The 24,919-nt window shown below is 35.7% G+C and overlaps 3 protein-coding genes across 3 annotated transcripts in view; 2 read left to right on the top strand and 1 right to left on the bottom strand.

The window, feature by feature from the left end:
• The first annotated feature begins 396 nt into the window (after positions 1 to 396).
• LOC121316140 (peroxisomal membrane protein PEX13-like) lies at positions 397 to 4,339 on the top strand. The gene is made up of 4 exons (XM_041250957.1): positions 397 to 523; positions 1,440 to 2,149; positions 2,754 to 2,879; positions 3,211 to 4,339. Exons 1-4 carry the CDS (start codon positions 468 to 470, stop codon positions 3,492 to 3,494), a joined length of 1,176 nt encoding a protein of 391 aa, XP_041106891.1. The 5' UTR covers positions 397 to 467; the 3' UTR covers positions 3,495 to 4,339.
• Positions 4,340 to 7,417: 3,078 nt separating this feature from the next.
• Positions 7,418 to 11,330, bottom strand: LOC121315313 (cancer-associated gene 1 protein-like). Its single transcript, XM_041249351.1, has 7 exons — positions 11,108 to 11,330; positions 10,270 to 10,401; positions 9,348 to 9,506; positions 9,032 to 9,147; positions 8,393 to 8,498; positions 8,085 to 8,213; positions 7,418 to 7,998 (listed from the first exon to the last, which is right to left on the bottom strand). The coding sequence occupies exons 1-7, from the start codon at positions 11,327 to 11,329 to the stop codon at positions 7,939 to 7,941; spliced, it is 924 nt and encodes a 307-aa protein (XP_041105285.1). The 5' UTR covers position 11,330; the 3' UTR covers positions 7,418 to 7,938.
• A 615-nt stretch (positions 11,331 to 11,945) lies between these two features.
• The window catches only part of sanbr (SANT and BTB domain regulator of CSR), a 17,576-nt gene continuing 4,602 nt past the window's right edge, over positions 11,946 to 24,919 (top strand). The window contains exons 1-16 of the mRNA XM_041250956.1: positions 11,946 to 12,143; positions 13,535 to 13,590; positions 14,729 to 14,880; positions 15,173 to 15,362; positions 15,875 to 15,968; positions 17,008 to 17,246; positions 17,603 to 17,661; positions 17,804 to 17,964; positions 18,330 to 18,416; positions 18,501 to 18,611; positions 19,738 to 19,861; positions 20,519 to 20,671; positions 21,768 to 21,916; positions 22,638 to 22,737; positions 23,429 to 23,461; positions 24,231 to 24,324. Of these exons, the coding sequence (XP_041106890.1) occupies positions 14,731 to 14,880; positions 15,173 to 15,362; positions 15,875 to 15,968; positions 17,008 to 17,246; positions 17,603 to 17,661; positions 17,804 to 17,964; positions 18,330 to 18,416; positions 18,501 to 18,611; positions 19,738 to 19,861; positions 20,519 to 20,671; positions 21,768 to 21,916; positions 22,638 to 22,737; positions 23,429 to 23,461; positions 24,231 to 24,324 (1,744 nt within the window). The 5' untranslated portion in view covers positions 11,946 to 12,143; positions 13,535 to 13,590; positions 14,729 to 14,730. The remainder of the gene's footprint in view (positions 12,144 to 13,534; positions 13,591 to 14,728; positions 14,881 to 15,172; positions 15,363 to 15,874; positions 15,969 to 17,007; positions 17,247 to 17,602; positions 17,662 to 17,803; positions 17,965 to 18,329; positions 18,417 to 18,500; positions 18,612 to 19,737; positions 19,862 to 20,518; positions 20,672 to 21,767; positions 21,917 to 22,637; positions 22,738 to 23,428; positions 23,462 to 24,230; positions 24,325 to 24,919) is intronic.

The raw sequence follows: 24,919 nt of genomic DNA, 5'->3' as shown, positions 1-24,919 counted from the left end.
GAGTGATACCGCGTGCCTTTTCTGATAAATTGACTGATACACTCTCGTTTTTTAAATAATAAACTGCGGCAATGCATCCAAATACGTTTGTAGGTGCACCACTGTGTGTTGTATTGCTGAAACTTAATCAAACGGTAGTTGTCAAAATGGTCTTTAAGGTACAGCCGATTATACAATATGTATCATCATATATTTTTTTAACATAGACCCAATTGATTTATGATAAGTTAACGGTAAATGATACAACAACATACCATTTACATACACAATTGGTAATATTGTTTTTCTACCTTGTTTCTGAAAGAAAAAATAATACTTAGTTGTTTCTACAGCAAATAGCTGAGAACTTTATGTTCGATTTATCTGTCGTGTACTGGTAAGGTCTGATATATTTGAGTGTCACTCAGGTCAGAATCCAATCTTGTTACAATCCGGAGAAAACACTGGTAGTGTTGGCATTTTACAGGATGGCACCCCAGCCTCCTCCGAAGCCATGGGAAACACGGATTCCAGCTGCTTTTCAGTAAGTACATTTTTTTGTTTCCCATCGTAAACCACAACCACCATTTGGAAGGATTTGTGACTAGGCCCAATTGTCTTTCATCTCCTGGTTTTGTTCAATACCTACCTGTCAATAACACAACGCCAATTTTATTCATAAAGTACATATAAAAATATAATTAGGAAAAAGAAAATTTTGTTAGAATACTGATCAATGCATAGCGATCTATACAATAATGTTAGTATTGTAAATCCGGTTTAGTTACTTGTACTTAAGATGACTGTTCGTATGCCGGCAGCAGCATACCAAGTGGTATGTCATGTACTGTAAACAGCTACATCCATGCAAGTAACATTAAGCCAGATTCATCATTAAAAATGACTGTTTGTACCATATCTCTTATTGAAAAAGATATCTGTTCAACAATGTAGGCACATGTTAATTGCAAGATAGGTCTACTGAGCACACATGCTAGTTTACAAAGAATAGCAATTTGCCTCTGTTGTACTCGTTTACAGGGACGAAAACAAGGATCTCATTACCAAGCAAATTGTTGCATTTTTGGTATTGCTGTGAATTTAATAAGACACACCTGAGTTTGTTCCCTATCCACTGGGGTTAATAACACATGTATTCAAACGTGGAATTGGTGAAACTGCTATGCATTAAGAGTCTTATTTCTGTCTCTGAGTTATTGTGTATTTAGTAGGAAAGTGACGGTGGGGAATCTTGGTTAGGGCACTGGAGAGGTAGGACATTGGTTAGGCAATGATCTGATGTCTCTATAAACCTGTGGAACGCAGGTTAACTTTGGCTAATTGAATTGAATTGCAGAGGTACATTTTAATTGGCAGCCACAAATGTTCACTCCCTAACTGGTATATCCAGTTTTTCACTGTATTTCTGTTTTTTGATCTCCCTATATTTATTTTCACAGGTCTTCGGATTTAGGACCTAGTGTTCTGACAAGACCAGGCCCCCCTGTCCTTGCCAGAGTCCCTCCACCGGTTCCCCCAAGAGCAACTCGGCAGATTGGAGGCAGCAGCCTGACGGGCTACAGACCAGCTTACAGCTCCCTTTCTTCTTTATATAGCCCCAGTGGGAGCTCATTATATGGTGGCATTGGTGGCTACAGCCCATTAAGCTATGGTTATGGGGGAGGCCTTGGGTACAACAGGTTTCGAAACGATGAAATTCCTTCCAGTCGGTTTGTGCAGCATGCGGAGGAGAGCAGTAGAGGAGCCTTTCAGTCCATCGAGAGCATCGTCCATGCGTTCTCCTCTGTTAGCATGATGATGGATGCTACCTTTTCAGCAGTTTATAACAGTTTCAGAGCGGTGTTGGATGTGGCCAACCACTTCTCAAGGCTCAAAGTCCATTTCACCAAAGTGTTTTCTGCGTTTGCACTGGTCAGGACTCTGCGCTACCTGTACAGGAGACTGCAGAGGCTGATGGGCCTGCGGAGAGACTTGGAGGCTGAAGACCTGTGGTTGGACAGCGCCAGGTCAGAGGTTGCTGCCGGAGCCAATGAAAAAGCTGCTAACTCTGTCAAATCCTGGCCAATCTTCATGTTTTTCGCAGTTGTTCTTGGAGGACCGTACCTCATATGGAAGCTGCTGAGTTCTGTTGACGGGTCTGAGGAAACAGGTGAGGCCTTATAAAGAAAATGGCAAGCATGCTGAGTATGTTTCTTATGGGACATGCTTGTAGTTTTGCATAGCCCACAGTGCTACCTGGTGCCAGAAGTTATAATTGCAACAAGAACAAAGGATGGTTCACCCGAACTCTTGCTTTCCAAGTATTGTAGTATATCTGAAAAGACCAGTACTTGTCCAGTCTTCAGATACATGGGATTTATTATAGTGGTACCCCAAAACGTTATCTATTAAAAACGCAGACCAACAGCACAGTTTATTCCACTCGGACCCCTTGCAGTGGCAGTCACCTATGAACTGGTTGTAAATGGATAATATTTGTGTTACCCCTGCACTTAAGGCAGTTTTCTCATTAAAACAGTTTTCATAAATTTGAAAAGATTTTCAGGGATACCAAGATATTCAATTTGAAAGGTGTCTGAGTGGGGTAATATGGGTAACACTTGCGCAACAGGCATTTATTCAGTGATGATATGTGTTAAAATGTGCATTTCTACATTAAATTTAGTATTTTACACATATGATTTGAAATTAGTTTGCCTTTACCCTAAACTTGTGCTTTGGGTTAATTTGTCCAAAATTTATATTTATATAAGGTTCCACAAACTGGTCGAATGGAGACGATGACCATGTGGTTGCAAGGGTGGAATATGACTTCAATGCTGCCTCAGAAGAAGAAATTTCTGTTCGTGTTGGGGACATGCTGAATCTGGCTCCAAAGGGTAAGGAGTTTTCAAGTCTAGATCACACACTACCTAATTTATTCAGCTTTTTTACAGCATAATCGATTGTATTATCTGCTCTTGAAAGCACAGGATTGTTATGTAATTTTATACATGTGGCATATACTTACTCAGAATAGTTATATGTATGTGTGGGTGAGAAGTACTGCTATATGTATGTGTGGGTGAGAAGTATACTACCTGAGTTAACCGTGGTTTACTAACGCTGTGGACAGTAAATGAGGGACCAGCGATAATGTTCAGCCAATAAAGAAGTAGGAAAATGTATTTGGTTGGCACAAATCGGTAAACATTTTGTTTTGTTTATTAGAACAACAGCCTAGAGTGCGTGGCTGGCTCTTGGCTAGTCTGGATGGCCAGACAACAGGACTTGTTCCAGCCAACTATGTTCAAATTCTTGGCAAAAGAAGGGGAAGGAAGCAAGCAGAAATGGAGAGGATCGCAGAGCAACAGCAGGTGTTTAACAACACACAGCAAACTGCAGGAGCAGTGGGACCAGCTGAGACCCTGGCAGACCAGGAGGTAGCATTGGAGTCAGTGTTCACAGAGACACGAGGACATTCAGGAGGGCTTTCCAGTCCAGAGTCTGTTTAAGTGAGAGAAGCCATTAGCCCTGATGATCATCTGTGGTTTCTTTGGACACAAGTCATCACAGACTAGTTATACAGTAAACAGTCAGTTTTGGTACAGTAGACTTGTTTCAAAACCACTGAAATGAATAGAAATGGGCACTACCATAATCAGTAGTTAAGGATCGTTCCATTCGTACTTTCTCGTTAACCCAAACAGATAAGTAGGAGCTCCCTCTTCTTTGTAGCTCACGTGCATGCGATTACCTTATTTCATAATCGCATGTATTTTTTATCTTTTACATTACTATTGTATGTTTTGCAATAACTGATTAATTGGGGTTCTGTAGTTCCAATACAGAGTTATCATTTTTCTCTGAATTAGCCTTTACCTGGCTTTGAACTTATCTGGAGAGGTTGTCATTATTCCATTAGGTTTAGGGTAGATGCCAGCCCCAGGTGGATGCCAGATGGGTATTGAGGGGGTGGGGCTGCAGAGTTCAAAGGTCACATTGTAAAATGATTTGAATAGAATGGGGAAGGCTGTTCAGTACCAGCAAGTTCAAAGCCAAGTAATAGCATAGAGAAACATGACAGTAATTCAATACTGGAGCAATAAAAACCAGAACCACTCAGAATAAGGGACATTTAAATGTATTTACCTTCTGATGCAGTCTTTGATTGCTCAAGAAAGTGGGTATCTTTTGAATAAGCCATATAGTGATTTTTATGTTTGATAAGTTAACTCAATACAGATCTTTTCTGTGTATTTTCAGAAAAGATTACTACCTTTTATGCACGGCCTTCTCTGCATGAACAAATGAGTGGAAGCTTTGGATCTGTAAAACGTTTTAGTTGGGGTTTTTTTTGGGGGGGGGGGGGGGGGGGGGTGAAACTGTTCTCAATGTAAATATCAATAATGTATTTAATTGTACTGAAACTTTACTAAAAGGTATATTTGGCAATTGTCTGTTCTTTCACTCATTTATAAAGGATTTTGCCACTTAAATGCAAATTAGAAGAAAGTATAAAAATCTGTGTATCTGTATTATACTTTTTTTTTAATCTAAATACCCAAGCCATAGTTTGAATAACATATTGACTGGATTTCCATGCGGCTTGGAACAGTTAACGTATATGCAAGAATATATATATATATATATATATATATATATATATATATATATATATAGATAGATAGATAGATAGATAGATAGATAGATAGATAGATAGATAGATAGATAGATAGATAGATATAACGGTACATGTACATTTGTGTTAAAGTATGCTTTTAGTAGCCAATGCTACATATTAGTAGGCTGTATGCATGGGGTGGGGGGGTCAGGACTGGTAGGTGATGCAACACAAGAATATTGATACATTGGTAAGTACAGCGGATCGGCGCTGTAGCCGCTGTGCTGGAGGTGTCGGGTTCAGTCTCTGCCTATGCAATGCATTTTCTTTTTTTTTTTTTTTTTTTTTTTTTTTTTTAAATTTTATATTTTTTTTTAGTTATTTATAAATAAGTTACAAATCTGATGTTTGTTGAGGTTTGTTCAAAATGCCACGTGTTTGCAGGGGGGATCCAATGTTGATTAAAAAAAAAAAAAAAAAAAAAAGCGCAAGGGGCAATTCAGTATTTGTTGTGTGTAAATAATACCCCTTCACGTTTAAAAATTAAGCATGAATAAATGAAAATAAATAAAATAATTAAGATGTTTAGGGTTCGTAAAAAAAACATTTATGAAAAACCACTTTTAAAATATAATTTGTACCAATCGCTCAGATTTTGAGCCCCAGCCCTCTTCAGTTCCTGTTTGGAAGCACACCAAAACAAATCACAATCCCCAACTTTGTTCTGCTTCTTTTTTTCGTTGCAATTGGTAATAATATAGTGCACAGCTGGGGATGATCTTTAGATAGTACTAGCTACGCAACTTAGTACTCAGCTCTGTACTAACTCTGCAAGTTCGTTGCAATTGACCCACTGGCTTTGATAAGCATACACAAAGACAGAACTAACACCGTGAATGCAAAGTTTGACTTTGGGTGTGATTGATAGCACATGTTTCTACATTTCTCGTCTTGTAACACTATAGAAGATTGTTGAAAATGTTGTTATCATTTCATGTAATTTGTTTCAGGAGCAGTAAATAGCTAGCCTTTAGGTGGGCTATTAAAGCTAACAAATACTTTGCAGACAGCTGTTAAATATTCTTTATCAATACATTCTTTATGTAAATGGTAGATATGGTCATTTTCTTTTGTGTTTGTGTTACAAAACATTTAATTTGTTTTGAAGTAAATTAATCAATGGTTGTGGGATAGGACTGACTACCCAACATTCAGATAGCAAGTTCATTAATATTATTATTGTTAGCAATTGTAGTCCTATTTAAATGTTCGATATGGGACTACTCTTGACAGCTGGAGGAAAAATTTAATCTAGCACCCTCAACAAAAGAATGCTAGCACGGACGGACATTTAAGTAATTTTAACAAAAAACAATGTTTTAAAAACAGACTGAAAATGAAATATTCAGTTTAAAAACTGCACCAAAAGGGATGGTGCAGAGCATGCCTTTTAGAAGGCCATCATGTCACCAGCGGACTCCAAATATCTTAACTTTTTTATTTATATATATATACACATACACATACACAATAGGCATGCTTAAAATGTTATTTGTCCTGCAGTTATAATTTTATTTAAATGCATGAAAATTAGCAGTGCTTAATTTGTACAGAGGTGGCGGTACGCAATCAGTGACAACACCATTCTTAAGAACCTCACATTCAAAATCACAACAAGTTTACTTGAAAGACTAGTATACTACAAGTGTTATAAGTTAGTTGGCCGTGGTATATTTATGTCAGTGTTATAACTGGTATCGCGACGGTAAGTATCATGTTTACCATAAATGAGTTTGTGTACAGTAATAGCGGTTAAAAACTACTCTTAGTGAGTGAGCTCAAAAGAGTTTTGCTTCGATGCCTATGAATTTCTAGCTTACCCTGACACACCATTGGTATTGCTTAACATTCAACAATGATGCCTGCACGAAATATATACTGTATAGTACTATAGATCTAACAACACATCCTGGTTGATGACATAAAAACAACAACTGAGAAGTGTACTTTATTTAAATCATCAATATGCTGTGACCCAGAAGTAAACCTTGATCTTCGCGCGTTGAAATTGCACTAACCCCAACGTCATTGTGTAAATACTTTTTTTATGATATTTTCTGAAAACAATTAGAAATTCACAGGCATCGAAGCCAAACATTAAGCTAAATAAAAAAATTAAAAAGTCAAAGTTAAAAAAATGTTGTCTAACTAAAATAGTAGTTTTAACCGCTGTTACTGTACACAAACTCATTGATGGTGAACATGATACTTAGCACTGCGATATCAATTACTGACCGAAATACACTACGGTCAACTAAGTTACAAAATACTCAACCTGCGCTTTCTAAACAACATCAACTTCTCCAGAAAGCGGCGGAGACTGTGCTGGGGTATACATCGTGATGTATTTCTGTTGTGTTGTGGGCTTTTTGTATTTGTGTTTTCTGCTTTTGTTTTTGGATTTCATGTTTTTTTTTTGTGTGTGTGTGTTTTAAATGTTTCGGGTTTTTTTGTATTGGTGTTTTTCAGTTTTTATTTGTGTTTTTCCAATTTGCATTTGTTTCTCAATTTGTCTTTTGAGTTTTTTTATTTGTATCTTTCAATTTGTATTTTTGTTTTGCACGTACAGGGGCTTCAACCAAACCTATGATTGTGGAAAGGGGGTTTAAGAAAGATGTGCAATGCCAATAGCCACGCAAGACCAAATTACAACGCAGACAGTAATATTTAAATAAACCATCCGTACTTTTAGTTTATTTGCATTTGGAAGGGGGATTTCTATGCCTAAAATAAAACTACATGGAAACACACAGACCCCGAAAGTGCTACCAAAAAAGAGTAAAAAAAAGGTGAGACTTGTTTTTCATTTTCCATGGAAATTGCCCCATTGTTTGTTAGACAATTCTAAATTGTTTTTATGTCACATCAATGCTTGCAGAAAATAGTACCACATTTCATAAAACTAACATGTCAATGAAGACGTGTACATTTTACTGGTGTTACAGTATAGTCTTGGCCTTGGCACTCAAGCAGGAAACCTGTTACAAAATGGCCAATAGTGGCATAAAATGTATATATGCAAGCAAAAAAATAAATTCTGTTTTTAACATATATTTGAGTTTTGCTTCTTTGGGGACAATAGAACATTACCCTGCAGCCAGTTCTTTTTTAACAATGTAAATAAACTGAACATTCAGTAGGTTTTGCTTTCTAATGAAACAACACTTGAGTACTGTATAACATTCCTTTTTTCGACAGTTATCTGTATAAAAGGCTGGTATGTGAATAATACATACAACATTACTATTAGTTCACTGGCTTTCAGTTATACGTTTTTACACCTTATTCAGTTCAGATGACATGTCCCTCTCATCTGACATTCTTAGTAGCTTATCCTGTTGGAAAAATAAAGGAAAAGTAGAGTTCAACTCAAACATGCAGTTATTGTTAAAATGAAGTGTTACCAGTGATGCTTGCTTACTTGCTGTGTCAGCTGTTTCCCAAATCTCTTGCAAAGGCTCTGTAGTTCTTCTATGGTCCTGTCTTTCAGTAGAAGCTGTGAGTTTTTTTCTTCTAGTCTTAAGGTCAAAAACTTGCAGTTTTTACATTCCTAGGGGCAGTGGAGTTGAAACAAAGCTTATAACACTAGAATAGCAGAATACATACTTGGATGAAATAAGACCAAACAATGATAAATATCACAGAAACAAATTACAAACAGGTTTGCAAGAAATACATTTCTTCTATAAACTTAGATTCAAATGTGCAGGTTTAATTTCCCCAGACTACCATTTTGGGAACTTGTTCTGTCTTCAGTCTTCTCTTTAGGTTGTTAGCCTCTTCTGTCAGTCTGTTCAACTCTTTCCTGAGTTCTTCAAGCTGTTGCTGACGCTCCCTATAAAAGTTGTCAATAATATAATCTGACCCTAGTTTTAATTCAACAGAATACTGAGCAGTGTAAAGTGACTGCAAATACATTAATTCCAGAAATGTTTTATATTATGCATTTCCACAGTCATTTTACCTGGCTACTTGAGTTGTTCAATTGCCCCTTCAATGCCTTTTTTTCCTGTCGTTAATCAAACAGCTGTGTCTCCTATTGACAGATGTGCTTTGCGGGCTCAGTAATATACCTGCAGACTAGGAAACTGTCATCTTTCTTTAACCTTGTTTAGTACCAGAGCTTGCTTTAAATTGTAGATTTATGTTTTCTATAACAATACATCAGACATTCACCTATGGAACCCAGTGTTTAAATTCAGATTAGGACGCAGCAGGTGGCATTAGTTGTCTCAGCTATTATCTTTGGTGGACCATTTTCCACATCCCAAACCTGACAGTACTAGCCACATATTTAGTCAACAAATTCTCTGCTTCTTAAACCATACAGTACATATGTTTTAATGATTGTAATAACTATAGCAGTACCGTGATTTTTCTTGATGAATATCTGAAATTTGTTGTTTCAATTTGCGGATCTTTTCGTCCCTGCTGTATATTTCTGATCCATTTCTTTCCTTAAACGCTGCAACAGTAACTTCATGCTCCAAAAAAGACGCACAAATACATAGTACAAATAAACATTTTGTTCAGTACACAGTTCATGTCACATATACCAACATATTGTTTTTTTTTATTATTTATTTACAGATTTACTGTCAATTTTTCCTTAAAAAAAAAAAAAAAATGCTTTTGCCTTTATTTAATTAAGGGGAAGAGTAGGAAATGCATGCATTTCACTAACCTCATGTTTTAGCTCTTCGATAGATTTTTCATAACTTCTTGTGCAGTCGTGATACAGTTTTATCCTCTCTTGCGCTAACCTTTCTGTTTCCCTCAGTTTGTCTTTGGTTTCAACGTGGAGTTGTCTTTCAGCTTCAACCAACTGAACGCATTCCAAATTCTTAACAGAGTAAAAAATAACTTGCATCAAGAACAATGAATGCTTTTGATCTTTAAAAGTTGCCAGGTTTATACAACTACAACTCTATAGAGAGATGATGAAATGTAGTGAGAATGCAATATGTAACATTAAAGTCAATACTGCATGAGGCCTAAATAGCAAACACATGTTATGTCATATTTTTATTGAGGGCACGGTTATCTATAAAATAATAGCAATAGCAATTAAGTAAAGGTTCTAAGTAAGTTTGAAGGGGCAACAAAGGCCCACCCCAAGTAGTTCTGTTTCAAGGCTGCAGTAAAAATACTTTTGGCTGGGCAGTGCATATCTGCACAGTTTTTTTTAAATATTATTTTTTAGAATAAGAGACTGACTATACATTATGTGTTATTCTGGGGATATCTTTTTGTGTGGTTACTGTTCTATGCTAAATGAGTTAAGCACTAATTTGTGTTTAATCAGTTTTTTAAAGAAGCTAAGATATTTGAAAACACATTACCTCTTTCACATACATGCAATTTATTTCATGCAAAATTATAAAAGTAGCGACTGGTCAATAAAGCAGATGATTTCATAGTACAACTCAAAACAGACCAACCCTGCATGAGGAAGTTGGATAAGGAAAGAAAGATGAAAGAGGACCCTTTTGGACTGCTGCACCCGGACAAGCTTGAATGTATTTGACTTAATGCAGGGCATAACTGATTGCAGGTAATAATTTCTTATTTACTTTTACTAGAAATAAGTACTGAGTTGCATTCACCTTGTCCTGTATCAACTTGTTACAGCTGGATATGGCCGACTCCTTGTCCTTCAAGTCAGATTTTAGTTGCAAGACCTCTTTCTCTAGTGCTGTATTTCTTTCATGTAAAATTATTTGATTATCAAGAGATACCTGTGGATTTAATTAACATTCAAACAGCTTATTTCAAATGTATAATTAGGATTTTAAAACTAAATCAAATATTTAAAAACGCCACACAATAATGTATAAGTGACCTTATAGACTAATTTCATTATGAAACAAAATTATGAATCCTTATGATATTGTAAGTACAATAGTCCTGAATAACCCATTAGTATTTTCATCAAGAACATTTCAATATGTTTACAGGCTAATGGTACGCAACAGTAATATGTTGCTATACTATATTGGTAAAAGTGTGCTGACCACCATGCAGTATATGCTCCATATCCATATTCAGGCCAACATACTGGTTTTATAATTGTATGCCAGCAGTATTTGAGTCATTCTAGTGAAAGTGGACAAAATTAGGGGAGATGTTTCCACAACTGGTGGTTGGTGAATGGTGTTACATAAACCATATGTGATTGAGAAATAGTTGCAAGGGCAGGTGAGATGTGCATGCAAAAGAAGAACTGTCTAATGGTGGTAAAAATGCCAGTTACCTTTTACTTCATTATAGCAATGTGCAGGGGTTACCTAGACAAACTGTCCTTTTAAAAAAATGTTTCAAAGGCTTTCCAAAAAAGAATAATTTCTTGAAATCAAGTAACCCGTTGGTACACGGGAATGACCCCGTTTTCAAAATTCCTGAAAAGCTGGTTTTGAGGACTAAACAGTTTGATTCCATTCTTACCTGGATAGATTTATCTTTGGCTGACCTAGGCTGATAACTTTTCTCTTTAGTGATGATACTTGACCTTGGTACTGCCACCTTTGCAGGAGCTGTTCTTGTCTCTGGCCCGGGTATTGCCACGCCAGTCACACCAGGCATCGGTATCTCAGTATTGTTTAAAATCCCAGTTGGTCTTGCAGCTAGTCGTTTTGCAACGGGTGTTTTATTTTTCACATGATCCATTTCTTCTTGCAGTAGGTGTTTTCCTTTCAGTGTTGGATGTATTTTAAGTCCTTAGTCACAACCTATATATATATATATAAATTATATATAATATATATATACAATATGCAATTGTTATATATATAGCAAGCCGTTCCAAACGGGGTGATCCACTAAAAAAGTAAACACATTTTTTAGTTTTTTTTATATTTATATATATATATATATATATATATATATATATATATATATATATATATATATATATATATATATATATATATACACACACACACACACACACACACACACGTATATTACAATGTTCTGAACTGGTGGAAGAAATTACAATACTCCATGTAAAACAAGAATAGTTACTTCCTTTTTTCCTTGCCCCAAGCGGTAACTAAGCGACAGGGACGCTCCCAAACCACCTGCACTGCGGCACCGGAAAGGAACCTTGTCAACTGCAACACACATTTGTACTGCAACGCCCAGCGTCGTCAGATTCGCTGAATACACTCGCTCCCGGCTATTTGGGGTGGTCCTAATTTATACAGACTATGCTGATTGTCCCACTGACCCGTCGGTCAAACAGTGCCATTGTCAGAGTAAATTGTGCATGTTTTTTTTTTTCTTACTGCAGTGCTACAAAGTCAAACTGTTTTTTTTTTTATTATTATTATTGTAGACTCTGAATAGAAGGTAGCTGTCATTTTAACAGAGTTAATTATACCGGATCAGCAGTTTAAAAATTGTAATTTTTAATTGTAAGAAAGACATAATAATTAGAAAACGTGCTAATCTAAAAGAAAGACGATTGACGTATGAGAAAGTAAGTTTTGTATTGCATGTTTCAAATTGTTAATTGCAGAACTCAAATTTAATGGCTGTTTGTTATTAATTTGTATACTGTATTAATACACGGTCTGTTTAATGTTAATGATACCACTGTGTAACACCATTTTTGTTCCTGGGTAGTAAGTGTTATTTCCTAATTGCTTATGCCTCAAAAGTATAGAACATGGCTATTATTCCCCACAAACTTTGCTTTTGTGACCAGGACAATGATATTTCAAAATATCACTAGTTCCAATGGGAAAATGGGCAAATGTGTGTCTTTTCGTTCACATAAAGTCAGAAAAAAACAACACATGAATCCAAATTAACATGTATTTATACTAAAGTAATACAAAGATGGCTACAAAAGATTTAGAAGTGAGTAGTTTGTCGAGATTTACAATTATACTGTAAATACTATATATATATGTAAATAATATAATGTATTTACAGTATAATTGTAAATCTCGAAAAACTACTCACTTCTAAATCTTTTGTAGCCATCTTTGTATTACTATAAATACATGTTAATTTGGATTCATATGTTGTTTTTTTCTGACTTTATGTGAACGAAAAGACACACATTTGCCCATTTTCCCATTGGAAATAGTGATATTTTGAAATATCATTGTCCTGGTCACAAAAGCAAAGTTTGTGGGGAATAATAGCCATGTTCTATACTTTTGAGGCATAAGCAATTAGGAAATAACACTTACTACCCAGGAACCAAAAAAAAATAAAAATTTGTTACACAGTGTACTTTTTAGATACATGAATACATATATTTTAGGAACAGCATATGTACTTGTGTAAGTGTTTCCTGTGAAGTAAAGTGTGTGCAGATAGATTACCTAAATATATATATATATATATATATATATATATATATATATATATATATATATATATAGGTTTTTAAAAGTGCAGTTCAGCAGCACATTAAACCAACTCGATAATCACGTATTTTGGAGTATGTAAGGTAAGCGGTGAATAATGTCATTACTTGCCCAATGGTAAATGCCACTGCTTTTTTTGTGACAATAGCAGAATGACAACCCAGTAACATGCTGATGTAAAACAGTGAACCGGCTGTTGTTGAGATATGGGTTGACAGTAAGCATTCGTCTGCTGCCTTTCACTTTTTATTAGGACCGTTTCTGTGTGTCTACAGCTATGTAAAAGTTACTTCTTTATTTTTTGTTCTGGCAATTCCTACTGGAACAGTACTATAAAATCATGCACAAAGGTAGATGTCCTTGGGGAATATATGGGTTTAAAGGTTGGGGCAGTGTTCTGAATCTGAAAGGGTTGATGGGTAGGAGCAGGAGCTACCAATGGTGTGTTTGTGTGCGTTTCCTGCTCATACTTTGGCTTTTATTGTTGTAGAGTCGTTCTCACAAAGAGATCAAGAGGTCCTATTTGAACACCTACACAAGATCCAGGTAATTCCATCCTAGACAGTAATCATTTGCAGAAATACAGACAATGCATAAAGTACATTTGAAATCTGCAGTTGCTCTGTAAAAAAAAAAAAAACACAGCCGCAAAGGTGTGTTAGATTAACATGTACCATATTCCAAAAAGGGGTGGGAGGGAATAATATTCCAGGGTTTCTTATGACCCAAACCGTTCTGTTTTCTTTCAAGCCAATCCTAGTGTGTTCGCCACCTCCAGAGTACCACTTTATGTGCTATGTCACTTAGTGGTAATAACAAGCAAAATAATTCCATGAATCTAGCCTGTCATGCACGTGCATTTCGCATTTCAAAGTCTTCAGAGTTTAAAGCAATTTATATATGTATATATATATATATATATATATATATATATATATATATACTATATATATATATATATATATATATACTATACTATGTACTATACTAGGTTAAAGAAAGATTTGCAATCCTTATTTTCATCTGTTGAGTCAAGTCCCTACACCTTTAATAATGTCATTAACCAACCAACTGCATCCACTTTAGCCTGTGACATGCATTGACCTTGAAACACTGCTGAGGTTAAATGACCTAAGAAGTTAAACAGTAATAGACTGCATGGAAGCAAAGCATGCAAACTGTTCGCTTTCTTTAGTCTAGCATGGCACCATGTAACACATGCTTCTACATAATCAATGGAAGTGCAGGACAGGAGAGGTTTAAATAAATATTTAATCTAGCTACAACAACTTCAATAATGTTTTTATTAATAAATAAATACACTTGGATTCAGGATTTTATAAAGGCTTTCTTGACTGTCAAAAGTAAAACAGACTGAATAAAGTGTATTACCTTGTCAATGCCTTTTAAGAGTAAAAGGAAAATATAAATGTGCGCCCTTCCTTATCAGTAAAGCACATATATGCCTATACTGTATATATGAATGTGTGTATATAATCCACACAGTTGGAGGGGCGGGCGTGAACCCGGGACCTCTCGCACTAAAGCATAGCGCCAATAGCTCAAGTGTGTGATTATGTCACCTACCACCCCTTTGCTACCTTCCCCTGTGCACCCACACACACACAAATAATAAATCGTTTCAAAATGTAATGAACAACATGTAATGTGTTATTATTTACAGACATGAGCCACTTTTGTTCTGTAAATAACAACTTCCCATGTGATAATAATGGGATGGTTTTGGATATGATTTTAAGTTCCCTTTGGGGCGTACCTCAGCCCATAAACTGGGAGAACGTTGCAAGACTTGTGCCAGGCTTCACACCCAAAGAGGTAAGTGCAAAACGTTCGATTTAACCTGTCTGATTGTTTTTATTTCTTTTTTTATCCTTTGCATTTTGTTACTTTTGTGTTTTGCTTTGACAAAACAACAGAATGCAATGAGGAGGGAATTGCAGTACAAGACATTCGCGATTGCATTGGAGAGAAAAGTTACTTGAAATCCCTGGTACTGTGTTTCCCTCTGTGGGATCATATTGTTACTAGGAAGAAAATATGACTGTTTCTGTGTTAATAAGGTAACATGTCATTTGAAGACATACAGAGTAATTGTGATGACTTACAGTGTGCAAGGAGATTTGAAGAACTGAAAAACAATGGCACATTGCCCTATATTGATAACCAGTGCAATCCTCTAATGGCCAGTGGTGGGTCCCCCACAGAAACATTGTCTGCATACATTAAATCCACACTGATGGACTCATATGGAGAACTTGGGGAAACTCGAAGCAGTCAGAACACTATCTCAGTAACAGGTAGGACTACTTGTAATAAATATTATTTTTTAAGCCCTTTGAGTTTCCCATTTTCCCATTTCCCATTTTTTCCCCACACCACACGCTGCAGCTTGGTACAGGTATGAAACATAAAAGTTAACTATAGTATTCTTTTTTTTGTTTAGATTGACTTTGCATATCACTTTCTGTTTCAGTAATCATATATACGTACAGGGGGCTTTTTTTTAAAGCACACCTATGGCATTAATACAGCTCTCAGACATATTTCCAATGCATCAGCCAGCAATAGAAAACAGAACAAATGTATTTTTTCTTCCGTCCACTGGGGGCAGTCATCAGAGTCTGATAGGGTTAATGGGTAGGCGCTACAGTGTCACAAGTCACCGGAATAATGACTGAAATCCAAAATGAATACAAGAAGAATACATTGGTTAAGATAGCTGGGATATTTTAGACCCGTAACAAGTGTCACATTAATTTGCATACCCCCTTTCTACCGTAATGACCATATTTTTTTGTATATATCTTAGGTCTGCCTGGAGCACCTTTAGGGAGAAATGTATCTGTAAAGAATGAAAACAATTGCACTGATCAGGAAGGAGAGAAAACTGAAGTAAATCAAGGGTAGGCATGCACAGAACACAACGATGTGCAGAATATCGTACAGTACAATCCTCACAATATCAAAAAACATTGAGTAAAGCCTTCTTGTCAATAATTCCAAGGTCATGGAACACTATGTATAAGGATTACAGTAGGACAACCAATAGTATTTTTTTGTTTGTTTGTTTTTTGGAGGGGGGGGGGGTGTCCCCAGCTGCCCCCAGCTGCCCCCAGCTGCCCCAACTAGTTTTGATTAGCATGTGTCTCGAAGTATTCACTAAACACAAAAGGCTGATTTGAAGTAAAGCTAGCAACAAATACCCTGCCTGCCTCCCATCAACACTCTCCAGCACACAAGTTTTATTTTCTTCCAAGGCTATATGTAATTATGTTTAACCCTCCTGTCCTCCTGTTAGGTTTCGGGTCTATTTGACCCGATTCTAGTTTCCAATTAGCTTAAATGCTATTTTTCTTTTCATTTACTGTATAATATTTTATGACTTTTCCTAAGTTGGGGTCATGAACTTATACACAGAAAACAGAAACATTGAGATGTTTATTTTTTTTTAGAACAGGTCATGTATACAAATAAGATGTTTCAGGTCATTTATCTGTGTAGATTTGTGTGCAGGAGTAAAACAAACTACTTCAATTTGTTACTTTATTATTATTATATTTGTATTATTATCTCTGGAAATGGCTTCACCTGTCTGGAGATATTTATAAACAAAAAAACAAACAACATATATCCACAAGGCAGAGAGAGCCTAATTTTCACTGTCAGTATTGCAACAGCATCTCGCTGGTAAAGACACTCCAAAATGAGTAGCTCCCAGGTTGGAAGTCAAAGAAGTTTTATCACAGCTCCTGGACTAAAAGCATAAAAGAGTAAAACCTTTGCAAATAAAAACAGTTAATCAATTTAAGGCTGTTTAAATTAGTTTGAAGTTGCATCGGGTCAATAAGACCCAAAACATAACGGATGCACCTAAATTCTGAACATAGTGGGAGGGTTAAAGTTGTTTAAACTTGGACTTGCTTTTTTTGCTTTTATATCAAGGCCAAACATGGTGATTCATGTTTGTGATGAAGCCAAAAGCTTAAAGCAAGATTTTGTTTGCCCACGTGACCTCCTCATCAACGAGATGAAGTACTTTGCTGAGTACCTGTCAGTGGATGCGCAGCGCTGGGAGGAGGTAGACATCTCAGTGCACTGCGATGTCCAAATCTTCGATTGGCTCATGAGCTACGTGAAGAGGAATGGAACAACCACTGAAAACAATGGCCAGCCCAAACTAGGTACCGCTCTTTAAATTTCTGCTTTAACTTGTACTGCTGGCAAATTATCTGAGCCCCGCTGTCACATCACACAGTGTATCACAACACAAGATATATTTGTGTGTCAAGATGTGTTTACCTATACAAATGTCAATATACAATGCATACCATCGTGATGCATGTTATGAACTATTTAATATGAAGTGTAGGTAGTAACACCTTCCCCATTTCAAATGAAATTGTCTTCAAATGTTAAAACAAAATTAGTTTATCTTAACCAGAAAAAAAATGCATTTCATTAAATAAATGAAATGTTTTTTTTTTCTTGAGATAATATATAAATATTTGAAAACTATTTTTACATGTTCTCATTTCAGAACCGTCTAATGTGATTTCAATCCTAATATCTTCAGAATTTCTGAAGATGGATTCATTAGTAAGTATTGTTAGGTGTGTCCTCAGTGTGTGTGGTTGCACAGGACTGTAACAGTATCAAGAGAAACAGCATTCAGTGCATGTTACTGTATGTTCTGCACCAACTGTGTAAACAAGTACTGTGTTGTTGTTTTCTTTTTCAGGTTGAAGAATGCATCCAGTTCTGTCATAAACACATGAGTGAAATTGTAGCTACACCTTGCAGCATGAACTGCATCAATTCTAACTTAGCTACACGGATCTCAGACCTGTTCACTCACAATGAAGCTGATGACATAAAAGACAAAAAGGATAAATTGAAAAGGTAACTTAAGACTGTTTTGAGTATTAAAAATAATATGGTTATAATTCATGGAATGTTTATTTAATACCACTGCGAAAGGATAGCGTCACGGCCAAAGCTGATGAATGGCAAGCTGCAGTTTTAGCGCTGATGCGCACTTTTATTAATCATGTTGAAGACCAATGGAATAATAAAGAAAATAATGAAAATGGATGAAATGGACTGGAAGAGCCAAGGTTGCCTACCTTTGTGTTAGGGAATCACATTGTGTACGTAGCTGTTCATTTCTGCCCCCATACCTGTATTTTGTTACATGTTGTTCATAGAGAATGTTGTTGTCTGATATCCACTGCTTCTATTATAAGTATTACTGTGCTTCTTGGCAGCAAATTGTTCCATAAAAAGATTGAGAGACTTTTTGACCCTGAGTTTAAGAATCCCGATTCCCCAGGAAATGCTTCTACCCTTTACAGGTATTGTGCTATAAAGTGTTTGATTTATTTTCATTCTTTTGTTAAAAAAAACACAAAGTGAAACCGTGTCTTTTTTACCCACAGATGTAGTGTTTGCAATAAATTGCTGACCAAGGAAACTGAGAAAAAGGTCTCCTGTGTTCCAGGGAAAATCAACATTGATATGCATGGAAATATTATATACAACCACATCAGGTAAGGCAAAGTTAAACCACTAAGGTGTTTATTTGATCAGTGTTTTACAGTAAGTAAGAATTCAGCTGGTTTGAATCCAGGTTGATTCCCCAGTGATGTTAAACACCCGAAAAACCCAGGTGTGGCCGGCAAGGTAAAGATTGATCAAATTAAGTAGACAAATGTTTGGCTAGTGCCTTCTGTAAATATATATTTAAAACAGCTAAATAAATGTTAGCACTCAGTGTTGTGTGGGTATATTACAGGATGGTAGATCCTTCGACCTCTGCCACAGTTTAATAACCTATATTTGTGCTTCATTCTAGTTCGTTAAACACATTTAAAATAACGAAGATCTGTACATTCTGAAATGGAGCTGACAGTTGCCTTAGCAAGCCTACTAACACACATGCTCTCTCCATCCCTAATTCTCTGTTTTTATTTTTTTGCTGTTTTCAAGTTAAATAGTTATCTTACATTTTTAATTAAAAAAAAAAACCTTGTTTTAATTGTGATTTAATTCTGCACATTCACACAGATTAGAGAGAAATTGTGTCCTGTTTTATTATTGTACTCTTCACAAATAAAACATCAAAAATCTATACAGTTTAATAAACCCTTATTATTATTTTTACAAAAAAGAAATCATCCTTTACATTAACAGCTGAATCTGCAGCTATGGCCAAAGGTTTTGAATTCCCTTATAGAATTAACAAATGCTGCTTCATAAAGTCGAAATGTAATGTTAACATATTGAATTACATATTGCTTTCTAGTTTTCCATAGTACTTAACGAAAAACTGACAAAAATTGAAAAAAATGTGGCATTTTGAAATCTAACATGAAATACTGTACTACTGTTATGTCTTCCTGTATACTTTTGTAATTTAATTTTACAGTTTGATTACATGATGTTAAATAAAATATCTAAATTATGTTCATGTAGTTTATTATCTTTTTTTTTATTATTATCTTTTTATTATATCTCAATCCTAAAATTCTAGGTGATGCAAAACTTTTGGCCATAGCTGTATAAGGTTAATGGCTTTTACTCCACTTTTGGGTGAAATCAGTAATGTCCCTTTAAAATATAATTAAAATGATGGCTAATGCCTACTGTTTTTTTTTTGTTTTTTTTCGTGAGCAGAGATAAAAGCTGGGAAGTTCATGAATATTTAAGCTGCTTATATGAGGAACTGAATTCCTGGAGTCTTGTGTACTGGAGGATTTGGGGAACCATCAACTACCTGACCTGTTCTCGATGCAAACAAGTAGGGGTTTAGTTTACTTACATTCTGATTTTTATATAGATTTTTTTTGTGTTATAAACTTTGCACAATCTAGATTATACTGTGAATACAAGTTAACAGTATGGTACCACGTATCCTATTATAAATACAGTATAAATAAACAGACTTAATAAATCGCAAATGCTAAACAAGTGAGAACTTTTCTGTGGTTAATTGTACATGAAATACAGGCTAGGTGAATATTATGTCTACAGTCATATACATACAGCACATAGGATACTTCATACAGGTGGGTATGTATTACAGGAGTTTGTATGTTCAAGGTGTGGGCTAATATTTTCAGACTTTACAAGAGCATAGAGTAATAGAATATAGTTTTAAAATCTTCCAATAGCAGTGTATACCAGTGTCTTCTAAACAGGAACATGGCACTGAATGATAGTGTAGTAAGGTTGAGTTTCTAATCGCACCTCCTATGTAGAGATTTGCCCAGGATAGCCCAATACTTTTAGACTTCTTTTTAGATTTAAGCACTATTGAAGTCACTATTAAATGAAGGGACCCGTGATCGTCCCAAGGCTCACTAGGTATACACTGTGCATACCCAATGCGTGCTTGTGCGTTCGGCGATACTGTTTTCATCGTTGTGAAGTTGTCTCCCCTTGTTGATCTTCATAGGTGTTTTTGTGCACTGACTTGTCTCACTGCCGCTATCACCCTGAGCCAGTGCACTACCCAAGTGTTACCAGTGAGCTGGGCTCCCCTGGTATTGGGCTTTACCCCTGCTGTAAGCAGAAAGTGCTGCGTTTCGACCCCACTAAGATTCCTAAAGTGAGTATGAAGCTTTTCTGAAAATGTTTAATCTACGCTGCACCTGCAAAGTAGGATATTACAATTATTTTTATTTTTTTTAGTTATTCGCCATTGAAAAAAGTGTTTGCTTTTTTAGAGCAGCCTTTATAAAAGTTTCCTGCAGCAAAAGCAAACCAAAGTGTAATAAGTCATGGTGAGAGCATGATAAAGCATAGATAAGCACTTAGAGGTACGGTAGAGCATATTAAAATCATGGCAATCCCAGGTAAACTGTAGTAAATGGATAATATAGCCATGGGAAAAGAATGGGGAAGTTGTAAAGTTACAGTGCTAATTTACTGTAGTAAATTTGTATAAGGGAGTTGACATTATAATGGATTCAGCCTCTATTTAAATGTACTAAAGGGGGACCCACATATAGTATTTTGAATATTCTTATGTGAAATTATACAGCATTGTGCTATGGCAAAAGTACAGAAAAGCAAAGTAATACAGTGCTGTTCCTTTATAACGCTGTAGTCAGGAGCCATAGTTAAGAGACCGTGTTGTTTGTGTTCCGCCTTATAACGAGAATACTAGTGTTAGTGTAATGGCATTATGGGACAAGTGGGAGCCATGACAGTATCGCCATATAACCTGTTCCACAGTATAAAAGGGCTGCCTTATAAAGGGGGAGCACTGTACTGTGTATCACAGGCATGCTAATCAATGCCTTAAAATGTATTTTTATCGATGAGCTTTATTAATATTGTTACTGCCTCCCTCCCCACGTAATGTGCTGAGAGTATTTTGGTTATTTTTGCATAGTAATTCAAGATATGAAAATATTTCAAATACAATGCTGAAGGTAAACGGCTGCACCCTGGTTCCTTTGCTGCAGGACACATTGCTTTTATTGCAGCTAGACCAGTGGAGTAAGTTGCAGCGCTTTAAGTCATTAGAGACCACAAAGTAGCAACAGTAACTTTTTATCTATAAACTTATCCACATAAACCAAAGGATCTTCCACTTTTGCTACTGCTAATAAGACCTTGGTTTTAAATCTGTTGGTTTTAGCATCATTAAAAATGTGATTTTTACATTAACACAACTGTACACCAACAAAACAAAACAGGGATGTCAAGAGAAAGACCATGTAGTGAATATATCTGGCAGTGGCGACTGCGGTGGTAATCAGACTGATGCACCTCAAACAAGACTTCTGAACGACCTACTAATGCACAGGGAGGCAGTCTGTGTGCCGTACCCTTCAGATCCACAAAGGTAAGGGAGTCTACGTTGTTCTACAGAAATAATATTGCTACCAAATACCATTAGAGTAATGACATGATCTAAAAGAAAACTTCAGTATTTTGGACGGGATATTAAAAAACAGTAGCTTTTCATAACCTTTATGATCTTTTACAAACTTTTTGAGAATATATGTCATAAAGAGGTCTCACTTAACATACTATTGTGTTACAGTAAATGTTCATAATGGCATTCATAAGGGTAGTATTGAAGAGGAGCACACTTTACGACCAAAGACAGCCCAGTCATGCTGGGTATATACAGGATGTGTGTTTTAAACATGGGCTTCAATTTATATTACATTTTTTGAAACGTGCCCAGATTTTTTTGTATTTTTTAAAGTGCTACAATGTTTATTTTAGCAAATTTAAAGAATGTCCAGGTCTCTTCTTATTGATAAACTGGGAGAGATAATACAACTGTTTCTCATAATAGGCACTGAAAAGGTTAACACATTAGTTGTCATCCATTGATTACCCCATATATTTTAGATGTCCAATTGATTCATGAGCTTTGGCATTTCCTTTCTTCACGGCTCATTGACTAGCTGGTTCCTTGTTAAGATAAAAACATGCAACGGCATAAGATTTTGCTGAGTAGTATTATCATTATTCCATCTTTTGTTCATTTGTGTTGTAGTACTTAAAAAAAAAATACAAAGTGTTTTGACGAGAAACGCTTCTGTCTTCATTAGTGATGCAGGCTCAGTAGGTTCAGAAGAAAAAGCCCTTGATTGTGATATATTGCTGGAGCCCAGTCCGTTGAGGGGACAGAAAACTGGGGAGGTTACAGCTGTGAGTTCACACTCCAATTTGAGTTTTTTTTTTTTTAAATATGGAATTACATGCTAGTTTTTTAATTTTTTTATTATGCGAAAGTAGTTTGTATATTATTATTTGTATTTGTTTATTCACTGTGCATGCTTCAAACACTATTTTAGGGACAATTCATGGAAAATGTTATGAAAGTCTATGTCTTGTCGAACAAAAGTTTGGCATTAATGGCAGCCATTTTCAGCAATTGCAAGTTTCTCAATACTTTAAAAAAAGTGACAGGTTGTTTAGATTCATTACAAAATGGCTACCACAGCAAATAGAATGATGAAATTATATTTATATTGTTTTTCATTCAAATAAGTACAGCGACACATCAACTGAGATACTCTTGAGGATTGAGGTCAGCTGATGTACAATGTACTGTTTTCAGATATTGTACCACTGGCTTGTTAGAGAGACTATGCTACTAAATATTCATGCTATTTGTTATTGAAATTCACAATAAACTCATACATTTAACAAACACCATTTTGGGCACTTAATTTTGAAGACCAGGCTTTACCACACAGCTGTAACATAAATCCAAGGTAAATTCTCCTGAGTTATACTCTAATACCCATTAAGCACTTCCATTTAACTGGATATTCTCTATTTACAGTGGCGTTTTCTTGTTGTTTTCAATATTAAGTTTTTTGTCTTCTCTTTACAGTTTTCAATGCTGAAAAATTTGAGCTTGCAGCTGGTAAGTTAGAATTTTTTAATTTTTAATTTTACTTATTTATTCATCTGACAGATTGACATCTGTGTGATAATAAAAATATAAGTATACACTTGAAAATGTGGTAATTGTCCTGCTAGTAAAGAGAGGATAAAGGTTACAGCTGCCTTGAAAAAGTAGTACGTGACCTTGAGGAAATAATGACAATTCGTTTCAGTTCCAGGACGTAGTACCGGTATTGCTGTTTGTTTTCACCAGTGCTCTATTGCTAACTTGTGTTATTTATTGTTCCAAGTATTAATCAGTTAATTATTTAATGATACTGATAAAACCTAGAGGACTCAGGACTTTGAGAACCAGATTTGAGCACTCGTGGTACAAATACTGTATCGGAGTACTGTATATCATTACTTATCACTAATTGTTTTGTCAAGGGTTACTGTGCATGGGAGTTCTCCTGGTCTGTATGTGTAAATACATTTAAATACATAAGATTGGTTTTATATAAATCCCAGTGATTCAGCGTCAACATGACTTGCCAACCCTATGAGACACCATTTCATTTCCAACTGCGTCTTCTGCACCGATGCATTCATCTTTTTGCCCTGCTAATATGGGCTTGAAAATCTATATTTGTGAACATGGTTTGCTTTTGAATTGTCAAAATATTTCCTTGAAGAGACATTTATTTTCCTCAAACTAAGCGCTCTCAACTTTTTGATTCGGTAATCTCAATAAATTTAGGCCGGTCAACCCCCAATTATTAAAGTCCTATGTTTGCTTTTAAAAACAGCCGTGTTTGCTGTCAGAAGATGAAGATTATACCACAGGGTCAGAGGTAACGGAAGATGAGGTCGGAGACGAAGAAGAAACATCCAAGAAACAAGGTAGAACAACATTTAAGATTCTGGTCTGGTAACAGCAACCACACTGCCCTCGGTGATTTTCACATTTAACAGCAGATGAGGATTACCTACATTCAAACAGCAGAGGGCGCTATTATACTAACTATACCTTGAATATCGGCTGGTTTTTATGCACCACATTTTCCTAAAGAAAAAAAGATACAAGTAAACACACTGTGATGATGTATTAATTCAAACGTTTTTCTTGCTAGCTTTGAAAAAAAAGGGAACAATTACGTAAACATTCCCACAAGATTGATTGTAAGCAGTCCAGTCTAGAAGTTGTTTAATTGTCTGTTAACCCATATCACTGTTTATTGTGTTACTCGTACACAGGAAGACGCAATAAAAAGGATTGTATTAATATGTAGTGGGCTGTAAGGTGAACCGTGACTTAACAGCTACACCCTCTTCATGTGTTGATAATTAAGAGAAAGTAAAGCTGTTATAAAAATCTATTCTCAAATTTAAAATATAAAAACCTCTCAGAATGATTGAAAACATCAAACAATTGTAAAGGACAGTAAAAAAAAAAAAAAAAAAAAAAACACTACTGCTCTCTATTCTCCAGTTAGCT

This window comes from Polyodon spathula, chromosome 5 (genome assembly GCF_017654505.1).
Source record: "Polyodon spathula isolate WHYD16114869_AA chromosome 5, ASM1765450v1, whole genome shotgun sequence".
In the NCBI taxonomy this organism is placed as follows: domain Eukaryota; kingdom Metazoa; phylum Chordata; class Actinopteri; order Acipenseriformes; family Polyodontidae; genus Polyodon; species Polyodon spathula.
Note: the sequence above shows the minus strand (reverse complement) of the source record. Positions and strands in the feature narration are given on the sequence as shown.

What these genes read in the sequence shown, in the direction of transcription:
- LOC121315313 (XM_041249351.1), bottom strand. Translation starts at nt 11,329, where the DNA reads ATGGATCATGTGAAAAATAAAACACCCGTTGCAAAACGACTAGCTGCA. An exon ending in ATTCATCAAGAAAAATCACG is followed by an intron (nt 8,499 to 9,031) that starts GTACTGCTATAG and finishes CAACTTTTATAG; the next exon opens with GGAGCGTCAGCAACAGCTTG. An exon ending in CAGAACAAGTTCCCAAAATG is followed by an intron (nt 8,214 to 8,392) that starts GTAGTCTGGGGA and finishes CACTGCCCCTAG; the next exon opens with GAATGTAAAAACTGCAAGTT.
- LOC121316140 (XM_041250957.1), top strand. Translation starts at nt 468, where the DNA reads ATGGCACCCCAGCCTCCTCCGAAGCCATGGGAAACACGGATTCCAGCT. An exon ending in CGGATTCCAGCTGCTTTTCA is followed by an intron (nt 524 to 1,439) that starts GTAAGTACATTT and finishes TTATTTTCACAG; the next exon opens with GTCTTCGGATTTAGGACCTA. An exon ending in GCTGAATCTGGCTCCAAAGG is followed by an intron (nt 2,880 to 3,210) that starts GTAAGGAGTTTT and finishes TTTGTTTATTAG; the next exon opens with AACAACAGCCTAGAGTGCGT.